Genomic DNA, 18,952 nt, shown 5'->3' on the forward strand with positions numbered 1-18,952 from the left:
GTATTACATAAGTCTCATGGAATCATCATGGAATTTCAGAGTAATAAGGAGGTGGAGTGAAGGAAAGTGTTTGATGTTTTGTATAATTTGGCATTAACTGAATCTATAACGGGCCAGAAAGTATTTTACCAATTACAAACTACTCATGGTGACTTGTCACAGCAGGAAAAACCAGTATATGAGGCTATTAGTAATGTTATTAGCTACACAGGTGTAACTAATAACATTATTAAAGGCTTGGCCACATTTAGTTGTGCCAGCTGAGCCAGCATGCACACAGCAGGCTCAGCTGGCACGCGTAAACTGAATGCTGCTGTGATTAATGTTATTCAAGCTTCTTCGATTGTGACAAAACAAAGCGACCACCATGACAAAAGTCCTTTTCAGGTTGGGGTACCGTTTTGGGTGTAGGTGATCTGTGCACAGTTTTGTTTCAGCCAAAATAAAACTATTAGCTAGCTAGCTAGCTATTAAAACACTAGCTTTTTAATTTTTCCAACTCCATATTAGGTTCTCCATGCGCTCTTTAGCACTGATTCAATGTGTCATTCTGCTATTTTAGAGACTCTACTATAATCACATAATGGTTGCTTATTGTTTTATGTAGTGCAGATAATCTACCAAGGACACCTTTTGATGTCTATGTTGTCATCACATCATTTTTGCTGTTGGCTTTATCTAAAGGACTTGCAAAGGACGTGTCTTGCTTTAAAAGCTCCACAGAGAGCTGTCAGCGGTCGTACTTTAACAAGACTGATACATGCTGAGACACATTGTACAATTTAAAGGCCAGATATAATGTTTTTGTCTTGGTGAGGGTGGCAGCAACAGTAAATCTGTAAATGTGCATTTGCTCATCGAGAAGCTCCTCCGTGCAAGTGATCACACATTAACCTCCCACTGCACCGCACTCACTCTGACTTCATTTTCATGTGACATCATATAGAGCCTATAAATTGTCAATGGGGGTTACAAAGGTTCAGTGTGTAATAATTAGAGTGATCTATTAGCAGAAATGGAATATAGTATTTGATAATGAAATCGTTTAGGCTCCATACCGTGTGATCCTGAACTAAAGGAATGAATTTGAATGAAAGTTAAGTGTCATATTACAACTATACAATACAGAGGATGTTAGTGATTCCTTCAACGGCGTTTTGTTACATGCCTCCCTCTCTGTAACTAGTGCCCCATCAAGTCCTGTGGGTTAAAGCTTTATTTTCAAAATTTTAAACTAATTTGAAATGGGGACATATCTGTGCAGATACAGAAATACATTACAAAGATGTGAGCGAAGAGCTTGAATCCAGAAACACTTACATGATCAGTGATAGAAACACAAAGCAACTCGTTGTCCCATCTGCTACAGGAAATTTTATGGCCTTCTTCAAAATGCTGTCATTCATTGCATAGAATAAAGGAGCATCAGTGTTTGGGGTCTATTGTGGAATATGACTGATACTCTGTTCACCTGATTTAAAAAAATGTGGAAAAACAAGTAGAAATAATCCTGAAATGGACTCAAAATGCTCATGTTTTCCATCTTTTGTAAGACATCTTCACAAACATTTTCTATCCATTGCATAAGAACTACCACTAGCTGATGTTGTAACAGAAAGCAGAGCTCTGCAATCACTCTTTAACCGTTAAACCGTTTCCATATTGTTCAACCCCCACCAGACGCACACCACAAACTCTTTTCTGCTCTTCCTCTCATCTCTCCGTCAATTTCTACTCCAGCTGTCTGCAGTCTTTTGTGGCCTGTTCATCCATCCATTCATCCTGTTCTCATTATCTACCCCCCTCTGCCTATCTGCCTCCCCCTAGTTAACCACACTTCACCCTGAAGATGGCTGCTTATTGATTAGTTATCCTTCTTTCCTCATTGCATTCCAGCTCTCTGCACTTGCATTTATTGCCAAGCTCCAAGGCCTGTATATCATGTATATTAATAAGGAAGCTGCGTATTGATTAGTTTTTTAGGGTCACTGGTAATGAAGGCGTGGAAAAAACGAACTTAACTTCAAGTATATTTGTTTTAATTTTTTAGCTTCTGTGTGTAGAAGATTTCATCAAAAATGTTGAGTTTTCCAAGTTACAGGTAAGAAAAGTGTTTTTGATGAGATTTAACAAGTATCTTTCACAGTTAGTAAGCAAACAAACAGACAGAATAAATAAATAAATAGATAAATAAATAGATGTATAAACAAATTTGAGGTAAAGATACTGCCTGAGCTAAAAGGTAATTAAGGTACTTTAAAATCCTCAGCGCCAGACTGACACAATTTTCATGACACACTAACATGATGCACATATATTTACATTAAACGTAACTCACCCTTCCTGAGAATTTCATTGCCTCCGCTGTCCGTTAAAAAGAAAACGTCCATAAATCAGCTTGAATCTCAATGAAAAACCACGGTGGTCATGGCTCCAGAACTTGCCCGAGAAACAACACGTTTTAATATTTACCTCAGTATAAAAGTAACGCAGCGATAGTTGTCTGTACGTTCATGCGTAAGCTGTAAACTGTAACTTCTCATAGCCAATTCGGGAAACTTTTAACGATGCCTCTTTGCCAAATTATCGATCAATTCAGGCAAAAATACGAGACTCAAATGACCTAATGGTGAAGTATTTCCTGTTTTGCGCTCCCAAAGCATTATGGGAACTGTAGTACTTCTAAAAATCTATCTCCTCTGCCTTCTCCCCAGTATGCTCTATAGAGAATATTGTCAATACTAAGACTATCCTACATAATCATAATCATCGGAAGAAATCCTGCATGTGTGCATCTAAAGGAATGTGACAAAATACCAACCCAACAAGTTTTTGACAAGGTAATAAAAACCTCAAGCCTTTTCCTGCCCAAATTTGTCTCCTCTTAAAACCTATATCCACACAACATATTTTAAACATACTCTTATCCTATTGCACAATCCATCATTTCTCTGTGCAGATCCACCTTTTATAAAGCTCCAACCTAATGTCACACAAAAGACCCACAGGCCTTACACTGCACCTGAATGCATTCAATGTCGGCTGTACCAAAATCTCAAACATGATCCAACTTGGAAAACATGTTTATTCATTTTCACCAGTGCTTTCAAATGATAAAAAGAACATCAATAGAAACAGACAAGCATGGAGTATCACTGAATTATACAAGTCAAGGTCAATTAAGGTCGTAACACCTCTGCAACAAACAAAACAAATCCATTTTCAGAACAGTGAGGACTTCATGGGAGCATTTGTGCGGTCTGACATGAGTATTTATACATGCTGTTAGTATCTGACAAGCAGAGGATGATGTTTTTTTGTAAATAAAAGAAATTAGTCCCTGTAGTCTTTTGTGCGGTCAGTTGTTATAATACACTGCCACCTGCTGGCTAAGAAGCAGCTGTGCAGCAGCTGGATTTGTTTTGCCAGTTTTGTTTCAGTGGCAACCACTTCTAGATGATCATTTTTGTTTTGTTTTTGGCAACAAGTCAATAACAATCTAAAAACAACAACAGATTTAGGCTTAGATTTTCTTCTTTCTATTTTCTAAACTAGAGACTCATATTTATTCAAATGAACTGGCATTTAGTCAAAAGGTAACACATTAATTTTCATTTATCCAGTGGGAGACAACATTCATAAAAAGTAAAACACAAAAGCATCCAAAAAGGGGTAGAAAGTAAAATTACTCATTTAAAAGAAAATTGGTAAATATAGACAAGTACATGACATATTTATGAAATGTATATGTGTGCGTGATAGCAATATCAATAGTACAATTTATATAAATGTCCAGTCAATTCAGCAGATATAAGCACATGACCACTGTGTACAAGTCTGGTGTGGTGATACAATCATACACAATATTATTGTGCATGTGCATGTGTTGTCTGTCTGCCTATGTAGTGTTTAGGAGTCTTCTCCATTGGCGCTATCGCCGTCGTCCTCTCCCTCCTCCTGCTCACCTTCCTCCTCCTCATCCTCATCTCTCCCCCGGCTTTTCAGCTGCTCAGAAGGAAAATACAAAAGCAACTCTGTAAACTAAAAACAACTGTATTTTCAACAAAAGAACAGTGACAGCTCTCACTTCGCTCACTTCGCTGCCCTCACCTCGTCTTCATCATCCAGCAGATCACCCTCGTCCTCAGAGTCATTCAGCTCCTGGCTCTCTCTGTCCCGTTTCAGGCTGTCCTCCTTCTTGCTGGAGACTGATGAGTGCAGTGGGGACACCTCACCAGGCTCTGGTTTGCAGCCTTTCATCTCTAAAACAATGATGGGAAAGATGTGACATAAAGAGTAAGAGAAGCATGAATTCACAAAGGCCACAAACATAAACAGAGGATAGCTTCTCAATCCCCTCAAGTTACAAGGGAGGTGCAACCATTTGTTTTACAGAAACCAAATGCATACTGTCACATTGGCCACATCTGAACATTTCATAGGATAACACTTATATATTTAAAATGTGCATATGCTCCTCCATGACTCCCCTGCAATCCCAATGCAGTACAAATTACAGGGAAGATCTTGTGATTTATGAAAATGGTTATAATACTAACCAAAATGTGCAACTCCTGCACTTGTAGTGACGGATTTACCTTCTTTTGGTATTAAGCAGTCACACATTGGCAAGAAAAGCTATCAGATGCAATGTTAACTGTTTTATGCCAAAAAGCTGGTCACAAAACATAAAGAAATTCTTATAGTAAAAACAAAGGCTTTTCTGATTCATTCTAACTTCTGCACTGGATGGAGCACTTTATACATATATACATATATTTTGTTGTTAATACACATTTTCCATTACCATCAGTTCATTAAGGTTCACCTGACTTCTTGCTGTGGTCCTTCTCCATGCGCTCTAAGCTCTCCAACAGGTAGTCCACTTTGTGTTTGATCTGTGTGAGCTCCCTCTTGATAGTCTGCAGATCATCTACCTTCACTGTGGGAAAAGAAATAGCAGGAAAGTTTTAAAGAGACAGGTATTAAGTATGGAAGGGAGCACAGCAGGAAAGCATGGATAACTCTGTGTGGGACTTACTTGTACGTGAGGTCCTTTGGCTGCTCTTGGAAGATGAGGAGAAGCTTGTTTTGGCTCGCCGGCTCCCTCCTCCGCTCAAACTAACCCTGGGACGCTTTGAAGGGATGACAGCACGGGACAATGGTGGTGGAGGTGGAGGCACTCTGGATTGGTAGGAGTACATTCTGACAGCAAAAGGCCCAAAGTGACATTTCCAGGCATTAAACATATTTATACAGTGGGTACGGAAAGTATTCAGACCCCTTTAAATATTTCAGTCTTTGTGTCATTGCAGCCATTTGCCAAAATCAAAAAAGTTCATTTTATTTCTCATTAATGTACACTCAGCACCCCATCTTGACAGAAAAAAACAGAAATGTAGAAATTTTTGCAAATTTATTAAAAAAGAAAAACTGAAATATCACATGGTCAAAAGTATTCAGACCCTGTGCTCAGTATTGAGTAGAAGCACCCTTTTGAGCTAGTACAGCCATGAGTCTTCTTGGGAATGATGCAACAAGTGTTTCACACCTGGATTTGGGGATCCTCTGCCATTCTTCCTTGCAGATCCTCTCCAGTTCTGTCAGGTTGGATGGTGAACGTTGGTGGACAGCCATTTTCAGGTCTCTCCAGAGATGCTCAATTGGGTTTAGGTCAGGACTTTGGCTGGGCCAGTCAAGAACGGTCACAGAGTTGTTCCGAAGCCACTCCTTTGTTATTTTAGCTGTGTGCTTAGGGTCATTGTTCTGTTGAAAGGTGAACCTTCGGCCCAGTCTGAGGTCCTGAGCACTCTGGAAGAGGTTTTCTTCCAGGATATCTCTGTACTTGGCCGCATTCATCTTTCCTTCAATTGCAACCAGTCGTCCTGTCCCTGCAGCTGAAAAACACCCCCACAACATGATGCTCCCACCACCATGTTTCACTGTAGGGATTGTATTGGGCAGGTGATGAGCAGTGCCTGGTTTTCTCCACACATACCGCTTAGAATTAATGCCAAAAAGTTCAATCTTGGTCTCATCAGACCAGAGAATCTTATTTCTCATAGTCTGGGAGTCCTTCATGTGTTTTTTGGCAAACTCTATGCGAGCTTTCATGTGTCTTGCACTGAGGAGAGGCTTCCGTCGGGCCACTCTGCCATAAAGTCCAGACTGGTGGAGGGCTGCAGTGATAGTTGACACTGTGGAACTTTCTCCCATCTCCCTACTGCATCTCTGAGCTCAGCCACAGTGATCTTTGGGTTCTTCTTTACCTCTCTCACCAAGGCTCCTCTCCCACGATTGCTCAGTTTGGCTGGACGGCCAGGTCTAAGAAGAGTTCTGGTCGTCCCAAACTTTTTCCATTTGAGGATTATGGAGTCCACTGTGCTCTTAGGAACCTTGAGTGCTGCAGAAATTCTTTTGTAACCTTGGCCAGATCTGTGCCTTGCCACAATTCTGTCTCTGAGCTCCTTGGGCAGTTCCTTCGACCTCATGATTCTCATTTGCTCTGACATGCACTGTGAGCTGTAAGGTCTTATATAGACAGGTGTGTGCCTTTCCTAATCAAGTCCAGTCAGTTTAATTAAACACAGCTGGACTCCAATGAAGGAGCAGAACCATCTCAAGGAGGATCAGAAGAAATGGACAGCATGTGAGTTAAATATGAGTGTCACTGCAAAGGGTCTGAATACTTATGACCATGTGATATTTCAGTTTTTCTTTTTTAATAAATTTGCAAAAATTTCTACATTTCTGGTTTTTTCTGTCAAGATGGGGTGCTGAGTGTACATTAATGAGAAATAAAATGAACTTTTTTGATTTTGGTAAATAGCTGCAATGACACAAAGACTGAAAAATTTAAAGGGGTCTGAATACTTTCCGTACCCACTGTATGTAACCATAAAAAATGTGCATTTACTAAATTTAGGCAATCAACGTTTCAACAAGAAGCAAATAAATGGTTCACAGATCTAAAAAAATCATGAGCAATTATCTAGCAATTATCTTAAAATCTACAGAGCAGAAAGCTTACCTATCATAGTAATCTCTTTGAAAATCATAGTCCAATTCAAAAGAGGAACTGCAGAAAGAGTGGGGATGCATCAGAAAGATTAAATGACAATACTGATAATACTTGTCTGAATGCTGAATTATTGGAATACATTTCTTGATGTTTTAACATAAACAGTGAGTACAAACCTGTACATGTCTCCTGCAGAACGCTTCCCTGTCTTCGATCTGTGAGGCTTCGGCTCTCCTGCTAGGTTGATGTCTGCAGGAGGACAAACAAAAGAACAATTAAGAGTTGTCAGAGAACAGGGGAAAATGCAGGACAAATGTCATGGAAAGTGTGAAATTTCAATTAACAGCTATGAGTCCTTCCCTGCCACTTGAGGGTATGTTATTTTAGGATCGACCCGACAAAAAAAAAAAAAAAAAAAAAAAAAATCACCTCACCTAGGACCTGTCCCACAATCATACGGCCATCCTCGCCAGCTACAGCCGCTCTGGCGTTCCTCTCATTAGAGTACTGCACAAAGGCGTAGCCCTTGTGGACGGAACAGCCAACAATCTTGCCGTACTTGGAGAAGATGGCCTCCACATCAGCTTTGGTGACCAGCAGAGTGTTGAGGTTGCCAATGAAGACGCGGGAGTTTAGGGAGCGGGGGTCGGTCTTGTTGGTCACGTTGCTGCTGGCCATCAGGCTGGAGGTAGAGGACGACGACGACCAACTAGACAAGAGGGAGAGGAGGCAGGTAGGGAGAGGTGGACCAGGGGGGTGCGTAAAGAAAGAGGGAAGAATCAGTAGAAAAAAGGTGTTAGATTAAAGATACTAGGTAGAGAAGGTGGTGTTCAGGGACTTCTTAATTTGCTTTGGAACTTTGCAATTTGAAGATTATTAGTGACCAAGTTCATCCTGAAAAATAATTTATCATTACCAAATACTGCAAATAAAACTATAACAGTAAAGCTATTTAACCACAATTCCAAAGCTTTCCAAATACTAATTCTGAATATGTGAACAAGTGAATTTCAAGTGGTGCAAGTTGGTCATTTTTCCAACATTTCATGTTTAAGTGACAGTCAATCAACTAATTGTTCCAGCACTTTTTACAGGTCAAAGCAAACTACAAACACACAGCAGACACTCATCTATTAATAGAGAACAACCACTTATAATGATTTAGACATAATACCATAATGCTATTCTATTAACTGATGTGAACATGAAAATCCAACATTATAACTTCTACAATACATGTGGATTCGTTCCATAGGGACTGTAGACTTTACACATACACACCCACACACACAAAAGGCGTGTTTGTGCTTTTAAGAGAGAGATACTTCAAAAGTGAATGTCAGACAGCAGAATAGACAGTGTGATCGGTCATGTAGCAACCAGCACTCACTCCATTGTGTCTGTACTTGGGTCGGTGAAGGTCTGCCTGCCTGTCTGAATCTGTTGGAGAGAAGAGGGTCGTCGAGGAACTATGAGAGATGGAGTTGGTGACAGTGGGGAGACATCTACTGTACTACACCTCCAAAAAAAAAATGTTTTTAGTGCTTAAAAAAGAGGGAGGGGCTTTTCAGGAGGTGCTCATAAAAAAGTTTAAAAAATGGAGACGGCCAATGGGGGTGAAAAAAAAAAAAAAAAAAACCTGTAGGATAAATGTCGCTTGTTATGACAACACAAAATTTAACTTGAAATTATATGCAATCATGAGCATGTTCAATGTTCAACGTCTCTATATTGCTCTTACTGTAACACTGCTAGGATGAAGCTTATAATGCTCTGCTTTTGTTGTAGAAGTAAATCCTAATATTGTTTAGTACAGCCTCAATCAGATAAAAATAAGATTTACTTTGCATGACATTACCAGATCATACTTAAATGTCCTTTGAAGTCTATATAAAACACATTTTAATAATCCCTGATCCTCATCTTGTGTAGTTTTTTGTCACTTGTTATCATGACTTTTGAGACTTCTCTGTTGCTCTGGATCATTTGTAAATCATGCAACAGCAAATCGGGTAGTGGTTATTGAAAAACACAATTAAATAGGCAGCTACACTAGCACCTCATTTAAATATCAAAGAATTAAAGCTTAAAGGCAAGTCCAAAGAGACCAGATTGTCATGAACTACTGTTAAATAAAATACATTTACAAAGTTACATGAAGGTGCAATGGGTGAAAAGCCTAAGTATGAAGGCCCGTGCCAAACACAAAGACACTATACTGACAAAAGTTGTCCCTCCCCTGCTCCAGAATCATAGAGCGCTGTTATTTTGCCCACCACATGTAGATGAATGTTTTGATTTTTTTCTGTTGCAAATTTGAAATCATGCATAATAAACCCAGGGTGACTTCACACTGACTTTATTCATTAAGTGTTTGTGTGTTTACCTGTGTTTATTTTTGCTAATTCCCTCTCAATCCTGAGAGCCCTTCACATTATTATCAACCACTTCAGCCATTATGTAGCAATATCTCACCGGCCAAAACACAACACTGCTGCCAGCAGGGTTAAACTGTAATCCAGCAGCAGCTTCCCACTTTCTGGCCAGCAGCTACTAGCAGGGGATTATAGGGTTTGCTATAGTCTGTCTGGCCAAAGCGTAATTCTTTGCTCTCCCTCTACATGATTTAGCTGAGAGGTTTTTATTGTTTGGCAAGCCCACTGAGTGTCTACAACACTGGAGGTGGGTGGGTTTTATGACAGGGGACTGGGATGCTGCTATCCCAGAGCACTTAGCAAATGTTTGGAATTCTTTGTGGAAAGCTGGGGTTCAAGTGGCACCACCAAGGCTTTATAGACATACATTTGATTTTAATGACCGCAAGTTGTCAGACTAGAAATACTTTTTATTTGAGAAGAGCGTTATTACCCAAATGCACACACAGGCTGGACAAAGTTACAGTAAAACCTCAATATAACAGCTCTGTTGATAAAATGGTGCAGCTTATGATGTTTAGATTTTGTTGAAAGGTGATAATTCATTGGTCATTGTTAAGACTTGTTTATAGTGTTGTTCAGTCACTATCATGTTGGTCAGTGATTATCTACTTGTAAACACTAGTCCTGTTTGGCTAATGTATTTTTCCTCTTTGGCAAATGTCACCCACTTTATGGCTCTTTTCCCCAAGCACACTATTATTTCGTCTGTGTTGGCAGATTATGAATCACAGTGAAAAACACGATGTAGTAACAGAACCACTTAGGTGTAAACATCAGTTTTAAGAGTTTACCATGTTTATGATTGAGGTTTTTTCTTTTTGGCAACTTCCTGTAAGTGAGAAAAGCCAGACTTTCCATCAATTTGAATAAGCACATAATGATCTCAAAAAATTGAACAATATAAGCTTTGGAGGTGGTGTTTATTCTTGGATACTACATTGGATCACATTACATTTACATCCCCTGGTATTTTGACTCCAAATTCAACATTCTGGCACTTCATACTAAAAGTGTCCATTAATGCCAGTATGAAATCAAATAAGACATGATAGTTTCTAATAGCAGTAGCGCCTCCAGTACTTTGCCTCATCTGGGCTTTACTGCCTCATCTGGGCTTTATAGCGCAAGGGCATAGACATCCAGAGATATAATGGCATTTACTATAAAGCTTTAGTTTGTTTTTGGCTGGCAAGTGGGTTCATAACAACACATCAGTTATGTGAGTGAGTGGTTTAATGTTTGTGCTTCAACTGTGAAAGACACTGGAACAGCAGCTCTCAGGACTCATGCTTGCAGACGGACAAGACAAAAATAACAGACAGAGCAGCTCTGTGGTGAACACAGTGTGCACATTATGTGCAGCTTTTTGGGGTATTTTTTCAGCATGTAGATTTAGAATGTAAAATTATAGAGGAGGTTGTAAATAGGAATATAATATTAAGCTCAGATGTTCAATTACTTTTTTTTTTTAAATCATGGAACTAATGATGGATGTCAAAAAGAGGCAAAACATCCAGTAACTAGCAATATGCATGTAACAGAACATAGAAATACATGAATTAAATATTTAATACATATTTGTAATTACTAAATAAGTAAATAATAGCATTGAGTTGGCATGCTGATTTAATGACAACATACCTACTACAGGTTGTCATCACTATTAATATGAGCAATGCCTCTTAAAGAACAGGTAGCTTTGTTTGTGTGGATAATGCACTATAATTGACTCTTTGAAATGACATGCACACTCAAAAAGAAAAAATAAAACAAAACAAGGCTTGACAAAGCAAAAGGCAGCAAAAATCAAGACTTGTTTTGCCTTTGCCAGTGCCAGTCCTTAACCCAAGGACTGAATGCAGGTAAGATTGAGGGTTATTCAGCAATTAGCTACAATTGGCTCTCAACACTAGTAGACATTAGGTATTTTTCATTGTCATCAACTGAGAACATGTAGGAGGGTAATTTAACAGGCCACTAGTACAAAACATTTTGAAAATTAAGCAGCCGAATTTATATTTTCACAGCACAAAAAACACTACATGCTACTTGCTCTAGGAAATCCAAAATGGGGAGAAAGGAGCTAAATCACAAAGGGGTAAAAACAAAAATAGAATAGAAAAAAAAAAAAGATGTATAAGTTGAGGTGAAGGAAAAAAAAAAAAAAGAAAAAAAAAAAAAAAGGTTGAGACCAACTTACGATTCACCGCTGATCAAAAAACCGGCTTCAAAAACTAAACAGGGGGAAACAAAAACGTAATATTAGAAAAGAAAATTGTACAAAATCGAATTGACAGGGTATAAAAACTAGAAAAGCAAAAGATCTGCCGAACTGCCTCGCCTTTACTGCCACTTTGACTTGTCTACCAAATCACAACTAAGTATAAATCAATCCACACTGTGTTAAGGTCTTCTATGTACTTGGTTCTCCTTATGAGGGCCAGAGTAAAGGGTTATACAGTGCCCCCTGGAGCCTGGAGGGACTTGTGTTCAAAGGACACTTCTAGAGGACACAGTTTGGGCCAAAGGGGGGTTTGGGGTACAGTAGAGGGAACAGAAGGGTACTTGCAGTTGTGGGATCTGTAGCCAACTGCCAGTCTACCCTGACTTCACACAATAAACTTTTGTTTCACATTAAATATGGTGTTTTACTAACTTATCAGTTATAAAGCTATAAAATTCAAGAAAGGAAAAGAGCAATTTACAGGTCTAGGCCTGATTACAGATCATTGCAGGCCCTCCTGTAGGATTTCCTGTGTTTAAGCAGCTCCACAGCTCAGAATAAACTGCGACTGAATGGTTTCTCAATCTGCAAATAAACTTTAATGATTATATCAGAATTAATAAATGCACAAATTATGTTGCAACAATGCTACAGAAATCCCAAAGTCCATGACTGCACACTGCATCAAAACATGGTTGTGTTATTGTTTCTTTAAAAAAAACGCACCCATTTGTCTTTGGGTAAAAAAAAAAAAAAAAAAAAAAAAAAATCTTGCCTGAAAAATTACATCATTCCTGAGAGATTCGCTGCAGAAGATAAATCGTGTCAGCACTGCCAAAATCACAAAGAAAACACGAAAAGCACGGTTTATGAGTCAATGCCAACGACTGCAAATCAAGTTACAGGTGGGGGCAAATCACAGGACGAAAATGAAAACCTTTTTAAAAGCATATTTCCAGAAAAAGGGCGACCCGTTTTGAACACAGTCCAGAAAAGACTGGGACACTATTCCATACGTCTTTCCTCGGAAATATGACCACAACCAGATAAACAATGAGGTAACACAGCAGCCCTGAAAAACTGAGGTTTTAAAATGTCTTATTCGAAAAATTAAAGCAAAAATGTAGTCGTGGAAGCTACTTAAAACTAGTTTCTGCGCAGCTCACATTGCCATCACAAAATGAACGCCACTAAAGCCAACACTGTCTCGGGAATACCAGCCAGAAAAAAATGCATGAAAAATAAAAACAAAAAGTCCCAAACACGGTTCAAAGTCAGGAAAAAAAATTAAAAAAAAAACAGGGAAAAAAATCTCTCGGTTAAAAATACTCACCAGGAGCTTATTACTAAAAATGAGTAAAATTCAATGCTGTTTTTACTTGTGTAGGTAAAGATCCGCTTACGGCTCTGCAGGCTGATTGTATCACCTTGAAACCAGTGGGCACGAAATGGCGTCGACTCATACACACACGACAGAAACACCACACCCACTGCTGCATCCCAGGTTTTGATTGGATATTTAAGCCGCCCCGTGTAGTTATACTTTTCAACGATTGGTAGCTGAGGCTGCCAGTCGGGCTCATGAATGACGACTGTATATTGTAGCAGACTGCTTTGAAAAGCACTCATGAGCTGGCCAACACAAAGACTGATGAAACTCAAGGCGAACGCATACTCGAAACTACAACCCCATTTCTGGTCTTGGGAAAGTCGCTTTCTTATTTGAGACATCAGCACACAGAGCTGTAATCCCCGACTGACGTCAACACGCAAAGCGCGTATCGTGCGTGCGTGAGGAAAACAGATATGATGTCACAAATTACATCCCACGCAGTTCGGGAACACAATGTAACGCAATGTAACGAAATGTAGCAAAGAATAGAACGTAACGTAACACTTGCTTTGAATATAAAGCGATCTAGAATAGAATGCAGCTTAGAACAATGTGGGATACTTTGTATCAAAAAGACATACGATAAACTTTATTCATCCCAAAGGGAAATCCAGGTAATCTTGTAGGTAATAAATCAGTAATAAATCACTAGTCAGTCGTCATCTGTCATTGGCCAAGGTGTTGTAGAGCCTGATGGCAGTGGGGATGAAGGATTTCCTGCATCAGTCTGCTTCTCTGCTCCATCAGGATGTTGTGAAGGGGATGGTCAGTGTGGTCCAGGATGGCCTCTGCCTTTTTCTGTCTACGTCTCTCCACCACAGCCTCCTGCCCTTTCTTTTATATTGTACATCTGTGTTAAGTGACCACCCTAACTTATTGTCCAGGTGCATGCCTAGATATTTGCAGGCTGGCACCACTTCAATGCCCGCACCACAGATGCTGACTGGATAAGGAGGAGGTTTAGACCTTTGAAAATCCACTACAAACTCCTTGGTTTTAGATGTGATCAGTAGGAGGCAGCTTTTGTGACTCCAGTCACTGAAGGATTTTATTAGGCTCCTGTACTCCTGTTCCAAACGTGGCAGCACTCAGAAGTGTAAGTGAAGTCTGTTGTGTATTCCTGTTGGTATTGGTTCCTCCTTACCTTACTCAGTCTTGTCCCTAATTCTCTCTGTCTCTCTCTGTCTCTCTTAGACACACACAAGTATGCGTTGTGACATATTTTTATTGAAACAGATTTTAATGGATCTTTTTGACCAGAAAAATTAGTAAAACCCAAAAGGCATATATTACTAGGCACCTGTCTATTTTCTGCTGCTAAACAACATCGTACTGCAAGATTTGATTAATAATAATGTCATAAATAATCTCAAACAAGGGTCACCACTTCAGTTTCTGTGAGAACGGACCTGAGGAGTAAACAAATAGTGCTTTAGTTTAACAGGTTTTGAGAGAGAAAAAATTCAATAGATATTGTGTGTTTTCAGAAAGATTCATTATGTATCACATTAGGTACCTTTGATGTCAGTCATCCTCCTGCGGTTTCGAGGGAGGGTGGCATCCAACCTCTTTGTGGAGTCAGGTGTTCTCAACACCTCCTCCAGCTTACACTGCTCCTCACTTTTCTCGCTCACCTGGTGAATCAGATATTGAATAATAAATTTTTTTTTTTCTAATTTTAACTAGATTTCTATTTCTTGGTTAAATCATCTCAAATTAAAACCTGTGTTGGAGTTTGGTGACGTTTCCTCCTGCCTACAGGAGTGTTCGGTCCTGGGCTTTCTGCTCCATTTTTCTGTCGTTCCCGCTCTCTCTTAAGCAGGATGGCTTGCTGTGTGGTCCTGTACTCTAGAGAAAAGTTACTGATGGTTTTACAGAAGTCCTCTGCCTTGGTGTCTCTCACCATTGCTCTGGAGTAGCCGAGAAATAAGAGGAAAGAGTGGAACCTGTGCAGGGACAAAATTATGAAGAGAAAAAAAATTACTATAATTAGTGGTATTGATGTTAACTAACAGCAAACAGACACTAACAGACACTTGGCCTCATGATGCAGTTGTTATTTTCTATATGAAATATCTAGAGCACCTGTTCATAACTCGTCGATGGACAGCTCTGAGGACCTTCAGCCTGTCCTCGCACTCTTTCAAAATCTTCGGCAGTCGGTGACGGAGTGAACCTTCTGGGCCTGAGGCATCATCCCCTCCCTCTCCTCCTCTTTTCTTCTCCCCCTTTCCTCCTTTCCTCTTTTCCTCAGCCTTCTCCAGTACCTTCAACTGCTCCCATGATGCTTTGCACAGGGCCTCCAGCTGAGTAAGGTTGGATTGTACTAGGGAGTAGTCGCACTGTAAAGATGGAAAAAAAGAGTGGCTTCAGAATGGATTGCTCTTACATTGATTTTAAGTCTAGTTTTTGACTTGGCTTATATTCCCGTTCAACCAGATCTTGAAAATAAGTTGTGGGGATCTTTATTTCATCTCAATATTTATAATTTCAAATAATCTTCTCTCCCACTCAGATACACTCAAGAGACACACAAACACACAGGCGCAACTACGCACCTTTCCAGCTTTAGTAACAGCTGTGATGTCAGAGTAGAGGTCAGAGGATTGTGGGTAAAGCTGCAGCAGAAGTACACAGACATGGTGCAGCAGGGGCTGGCGGGAGTGCGTATCTCTCACCTGGGACAGCTTGCCCAGGTAACTCAGCTCAAACCCACGGGCCTTGGTGATGCGCAAATAAAAAAGACTCACAAACATTCAAGACTGCATTAAAGATGTGTGACATAAAGCTTGGCATCATAAACGCACCCACCTTACATCCATTGAGAAAGTTACCGATCGCTAGCACAGTTGCAAGAATACACTTAAATGTCTGGCTGGCTGCTAACTGCTCCATGGCTAACTTCAGATGGTGGAGAGGCTCAGCAATTTCCTGTTAAGAGGGAGGACACATTTAGAGGATAATGACTCATGTAGGCGAGACATCAAATGCGTGTTTTATTTTTGGTTTGGTGACATCTTTGGTGAGAAGAAGTCATCGCCATGGAGTTTTTGCACAGTATTCCCAGCTAAGGACTTGTCTGACAAAACCGTGATTGTGGGTTTTTTGATGATGTAGTTTGTGTGGGTGGAATTGTGGTTGTCATGTTAATACTCATGCTAACTATCTAAATTTTCTAGGTTTTATTACAAATGAAGATTTTGTCGCTTCTGTCTCTTAGAGGGTGGTAAAACCATCTTCATGAAATGCTTTTAAGTAAACAATTTCTGTTTCATTGCATTTTTATTTCACTTTCACATACCCTCTCTAAGGAGTCGTAGTCCAGAGCGAAGGCCCACAGCTGAAGCCTGGAGATCAGGTGTGGGATTTCACCCAAAGTGAGCAGGCAGAGCTCAGCCGGGGCCAAAGGAGAATGGGGGTTCTGGGTCTTGGCCTCCTTGATCAGGCAAAGCTCTTCCTCTGTTGGGATTAGAGCTTGCAGCCTCTGTTTTATAAGAAATGTGAAAAAAGATGGACTTAAGGACTGTTTGGCATGTTTCTCTTGTCTCAGGTTTGGTTTTGCCATAATAAAAATATGGCAACGGCATTGAACTGCCTATTCAACAATAAGCACACTTTAGAAGTTAATCAAATGTTGAGGCTTAAATGCTGCAGGACATGATCTCTACTGTACCTGAACATCCTCTCTGTCAAGCACACTGCTGTCCATACTGTAGATAGCAGGAGGAAGGAGGCGGGGAGGGGGCAGACTGCTTAGTGCTATTGTTATGATGTTACTCCGCTTCATCCCCAATACTGAGACTGCTGGCTGCTTCTGTATTAGAACATATAGACAAATATAAAGTGATTTCATCAAGACACTATACATACAGTACTGACTTAAATCTACAACACAGTGAAGTGTGTAAAAAGTTAAGGGGTTTAAATTCAAACAATGCTGTATATATCTATTATAGGCTGCTGTTAGCCTACAAAGGGAGTTTTAGCTAATGGTCATATAAATGTTTTTCTCATCATTTCCCTATTTTATATACAAAAAACCTGATGTAGAACCACATGGATTGATTATGGACTAAAACTGTGGTTGCTTCATTACAGAACTACAATTTATATTCCTCGAGCTTACCTGACGCCCAGAAACCACATTAAAGCAGGTGCTATTGCCTTTAGATTCAAATAGGTACTCCAGTCGGTTTGTATCCAGATGCACCGGCTCAAGACGAGCCCAAATAGTCTGAGTCCCAAAGCGGGTCATCCTGGGAAGGGGAGGCAAACTCTGCAGTTCCCGCCAGTGGAGCTTCAAAGTACGACATTTAATAGTTGCACCTTTAGGGGAGGCCACGGGCAGTGCTGGGGCAAGTGGAGGAGGAGGAAGAGGAGGTGGTGCTGGAGGGGCCTGGAGACTTGTTGATGATTCGCTGGTTGAACTGGTTCCCTCGTCCTCTGTACTTTCTTCTTCATCCCAAAGGTCTGAGAAATCCAAGGTGTTAAGGCACAGACGTGGAACTGGTTTTAAGAATGAACCCCAGGATTGTTCAACATCCCAGGCCAGGGGATTATCCTTGGTTTGATCTGAATCCTTCATTAGTCCTTCAGTGTTGTCTATGACTCAAGAAAGTTGCTTTAATAATTAATAGCATTACTTTGACAAATCAGATTGTAATTTCTTGGTGCTTGAGAAAATGCTCGTGCTTCATATTAAATAAAAACAATGGCATTTGACCACCTGTCTATTAGTTTAATTCCTTATGCTGCACAAAAAGAAAAACTCGATTCCTTTCCTGTCTAGTCTTCTTACTCTGCAGTCAGAAACCACCTCACAGAATCTGTATATCCCTCTAAATGTCTGTGGATGCTCTGCTTCACTTGTCGACCACAGAAGTCCATAACTCACACAAACAAATCACAATCTACCAACCACCTCTGATTGTTGTCACTACCCTGTAACCTGCAATTGCCTTGGGTGCAGTGCTTGTCCGCGTTTGATCCAGATGTTGCCTGTTCTCCTGGTTGTACGCCAGAGACCTGGAACTTCAGTAGAAGAGAATCATTTTTCATGCGGGTTTTGAAAGGTTGTGTTTAGTCCTGTATCCAATTCTGAGGAGAAAATCCAAAGAACGCACTTCTGCAGCGCTTCCAGAATATCCAAATGACGTGCTTCTGCAGCTATCCCTTGATTTTCATCTCTCTCTATTTCTTTCTGTAGGTGACAGCGAGTGAGAGAAAGCAAAATAGAGAGAAAGAGAGGCACGTTGGTCTGTTGGTCCAACAGTCCTCATTTATTTGAGTTGCACCCTTTCCCTTAATTTCCTTATCGAGCCTGCATCTCCTGTTTGTATTGCCTCTTGTGTATACACAAACCTCTCTATCTGCCTCTGAAGATCTGTTACTTCCCTCCTCTTCTGCCCCCCTTTCTTCCCTGCAAGCACATTAAAGAACACGATTGACCAAATTTTGCCCTGCGCCCATTTTTTTTATGACATGCTACCTCATAGATACCACATCAGCATATAGTAATGGCAATAATCAAAGCCGCTTAGATAAGCCAAGATATGACACGAAGATTCAGTATATACTGACAGACATGAACGTGCACCTCTTCATCCAAAACATTGTCCTAAAAAGCACGTTATGCACAGCACTGCACAACAACATCTTAAAAAGGAAGAAATATTCTTTAATAAAACAGTAGGCTGTCGTGTGCACAACTGCAAAAACATTGCAGGGGAACTGAGTGAGGAAATTATAGCAAAAGAACATTCTGTGAAAATATCTCTATCCTTCAGAGTCGATAATATTTGTGCAGTGCTTGTAACTTTGCTCCAAAACATACAGTATAAAGTTGTGCCCACAGGAGTCATTTGCATGGTTGACAT

The 18,952-nt window shown here is 40.1% G+C and overlaps 3 protein-coding genes across 11 annotated transcripts in view; all 3 read right to left on the reverse strand.

Moving 5' to 3' along the window:
- ndrg2 (NDRG family member 2) overlaps positions 1-2,611 on the reverse strand; it is a 41,573-nt gene extending 38,962 nt beyond the window's left edge. The window contains exon 1 of the mRNA XM_026295248.2: positions 2,339-2,611. The gene's annotated coding sequence lies outside the window, so the exon portion shown is untranslated. The remainder of the gene's footprint in view (positions 1-2,338) is intronic.
- A 717-nt stretch (positions 2,612-3,328) lies between these two features.
- Positions 3,329-13,157, reverse strand: LOC113123408 (heterogeneous nuclear ribonucleoprotein C). 9 transcript variants are annotated; one of them, XM_026295497.1, is made up of 11 exons: positions 13,017-13,111; positions 12,165-12,268; positions 11,660-11,693; positions 8,412-8,461; positions 7,456-7,730; positions 7,198-7,270; positions 7,031-7,078; positions 5,042-5,205; positions 4,829-4,942; positions 4,111-4,262; positions 3,329-4,005 (listed from the first exon to the last, which is right to left on the reverse strand). In XM_026295497.1, the coding sequence occupies exons 4-11, from the start codon at positions 8,414-8,416 to the stop codon at positions 3,910-3,912; spliced, it is 927 nt and encodes a 308-aa protein (XP_026151282.1). In that variant the 5' UTR covers positions 8,417-8,461; positions 11,660-11,693; positions 12,165-12,268; positions 13,017-13,111; the 3' UTR covers positions 3,329-3,909. The 9 variants fall into 9 exon arrangements, with proteins under 9 accessions (XP_026151282.1, XP_026151301.1, XP_026151228.1 ...); XM_026295516.1 differs by lacking the exon at positions 12,165-12,268 and having other exon boundaries at positions 5,042-5,184; positions 13,017-13,140; XM_026295443.1 differs by lacking the exon at positions 12,165-12,268 and having other exon boundaries at positions 13,017-13,140.
- Positions 13,158-14,410: 1,253 nt separating this feature from the next.
- LOC113123350 (FH1/FH2 domain-containing protein 1) lies at positions 14,411-16,829 on the reverse strand. Its single transcript, XM_026295318.1, has 8 exons — positions 16,750-16,829; positions 16,378-16,560; positions 15,888-16,007; positions 15,635-15,796; positions 15,162-15,418; positions 14,800-15,022; positions 14,593-14,710; positions 14,411-14,485 (listed from the first exon to the last, which is right to left on the reverse strand). Exons 1-8 carry the CDS (start codon positions 16,783-16,785, stop codon positions 14,457-14,459), a joined length of 1,128 nt encoding a protein of 375 aa, XP_026151103.1. The 5' UTR covers positions 16,786-16,829; the 3' UTR covers positions 14,411-14,456.
- Positions 16,830-18,952: the final 2,123 nt, after the last annotated feature.

The sequence above is a fragment of the Mastacembelus armatus genome, chromosome 18 (assembly GCF_900324485.2).
Source record: "Mastacembelus armatus chromosome 18, fMasArm1.2, whole genome shotgun sequence".
Lineage (NCBI taxonomy): Eukaryota > Metazoa > Chordata > Actinopteri > Synbranchiformes > Mastacembelidae > Mastacembelus > Mastacembelus armatus.